At 33.4% G+C, this 2532-nt stretch overlaps 1 protein-coding gene across 1 annotated transcript in view; it reads right to left on the bottom strand.

Annotated features, from left to right (window-relative positions):
- Positions 1-312: 312 nt before the first annotated feature.
- Positions 313-2532, bottom strand: part of LOC107731351 (caltractin-like) — a 14558-nt gene continuing 12338 nt past the window's right edge. The window contains exons 4-5 of the mRNA XM_016542405.1: positions 730-867; positions 313-478 (exon numbers count right to left, since the gene is read on the bottom strand). Coding sequence (XP_016397891.1) covers positions 389-478; positions 730-867 — 228 coding nt within the window. The 3' untranslated portion in view covers positions 313-388. The remainder of the gene's footprint in view (positions 479-729; positions 868-2532) is intronic.

The raw sequence follows: 2532 nt of genomic DNA on the forward strand, positions 1-2532 counted from the left end.
TATATAAATGTGTTTTATGTTTTGAAAGTTGTCAAAGACCAAGAAGAGGAAGTTTTTATAGCCAAACATTTAGTTCTGAGTGGCAGGGTTTCCACTTTAAGACTTAAAACTCGAAAGGTCATCTTTAATTTTTAAATATCCATTTATATAACATAGGTATGTTTATTCTTTTCCATTGTGCACTTTGGGCTCGATCATTATGTGGAGACAGACCACACAGATGCAAATACATTTTTATTTAATACTGCACAAAATATGTATAGATTAAAATGTTTTTACAACCTTGTAAAAAAAAAAAAGAAAAGAAAAGAAAAAAGAAACAACACAAAACAATACTTCAAGTCCTTTAAGAGGCTTATAGATATAATAGCTTTAGCGATGGAGGGATTCAGTACAGACTGGTCTTTTTCATTATCCGTAGAAACTCCTGCTCATTAATCTCTCCGTCACCATCTCTGTCGGCCTCGTCGATCATTTCCTGTTCCAAATAAAAACCCCGAGACACAATCATGTCACAAAACAATTGCCAAAAACATGTTGTTAAAGTGCAGTGTTTCCTAATGGTGTCAGCTGTTGCTCCGTGATGAGGGATCTTATCTGATCTTATGTCATTCACTACCCACTGACTAACCAGCCACTTTCTCAGGAGAGACACAATTCGTCTGTGAGGTTTTACACACAGGAACATCCTCTTTCTGTGTATTTCCCCACATCTGGAGAAAGACGCACCTGTAATTCCTCATCCGTGAGGTTCTCCCCGAGTTCTTTGGCCACTCGCTTGAGATTTTTGAAAGAGATTTTGCCGGTGCAGTCGTCGTCGAATAGCCTGAAAGCCTTCAGGATTTCTTCTTTTGAGTCCTTCTCACTCTGTTGTGAAAGATAAATGACACGCAGCTAAACTCAGTGGGAGTGGGCATCTTGGCCAAAATCACAGTATGAGTAACTTTATATCACGGTAACGGTATCCCGTGCCAAGACTTTTATTTTTGCTGGGAATTTAAACAAATAAACATTTGGCTATTATAGTTAACTAAAACGGAAACTAAAATTTAAACCCTAAAACAACAACACACACAAAAACTATTTTCATTTCTTGAAATAAAATATATATTTTTTTTAATTCAGCTAGCTTGCCAAGACAATATTTCTAATCTTAATTAAGTTTATCCTGATGTACTAAAATTACTAATAGTAAAACTGAAATAAAATTAATACAATTTATTGTTTATACATACAGTCGTGGCCAGAATTATTGACAGATTGTATTGTAAATATGAATAAAGAAGCCTGTGAAAATAAATCTGCATTGTTAATCCTTTTGATCTTTCATTCAAAAATCCAAGTGAAGTCACAATTTCATTGAAGTAAAAAAAATTTGAAAATGGGGAGGATGGATGTGATGGATGATTAAGGGAATTTGGCTTTGGTTTTCCCTCATATTTATATTCCTGTGGAACAGGAAGTCATGGCTGTTTCATGTTTCATTTCATGTTTGTAGTCATCCTGGTGTGCTAGAAATTGTAAATATGAATGGGCATATACTTTAGAGATATTTTACTCAGGAATTTCTAGGGGTGCCAATAATTGTGGCCAACGTGTTTTTGAGAAAAACATTTATTTCATAATGAGATTTTCCCCACATTGTTGTACTTCAATAAAAGGTTAGGTTTTTGTGAATTTTTGGAATAAAAGATCAAAAGGATTAACAATGCAGATTTATTTTCACAGGCGTCTTTGTTCATATTTACCAAGGGTGTCAATAATTCTGGTCACGATTGTATAATATATTTTGTGATAAAAAAAACTACTGAAATGAACAAAGATACAACAAAATTATTAAAACGTTTACTAAAACTAAAATGAAAACAGAAAATATCAAAAGTAAAACCAGATTCAAAATATTAATAAAAACTACAATAGTATATCAAAGATACTAAAATAACACTGTTATATATTCTATAACTACTTGGTAAAGTACGGTGGCCGAGAAAGCTCAACGCGCTGCAACTTCAGAAAACACATGCAAATAGAAAAAGCACCAGCAAATTAAGAAAACATCTTCTTCAGTTTGACGGCACACATGCTGCAAATACTCGCAACACAATCAAATACAAAAACACGCTGAAAATGCTCACGACACAACCAAATAAAGAAACACGCTGCAAATGCTCACAACACAACCAAATACAGAAACACGCTGCAAATGCTCACAACACAACCAAATAAAGAAACGCGCCGCAAATGCTCACAACACAACCAAATAAAGAAACGCAAGTACAGACCACAACGGGAGGACCCCAACCATGCCAAAATTACCCCAACAAAACGAAAATTAACCATGTTTTTTTTGTATTTATTATCATTTGTATAACCACAGTTGTACAAATACCATGGTTAAACTATGATTAGTGTAGTAAATCCATGGTTAATTTGTGGTTACCATGGTTTAACTATAGTAACCATTTTTTGTTTTTACTTATTTTTTACATAATAAATGTATTTATTAATTAATTAATTTTAATAGTAAAACCA

This window comes from Sinocyclocheilus rhinocerous, unplaced genomic scaffold (genome assembly GCF_001515625.1).
Source record: "Sinocyclocheilus rhinocerous isolate Xijiao unplaced genomic scaffold, SAMN03320098_v1.1 scaffold939, whole genome shotgun sequence".
NCBI classification, from domain to species: domain Eukaryota; kingdom Metazoa; phylum Chordata; class Actinopteri; order Cypriniformes; family Cyprinidae; genus Sinocyclocheilus; species Sinocyclocheilus rhinocerous.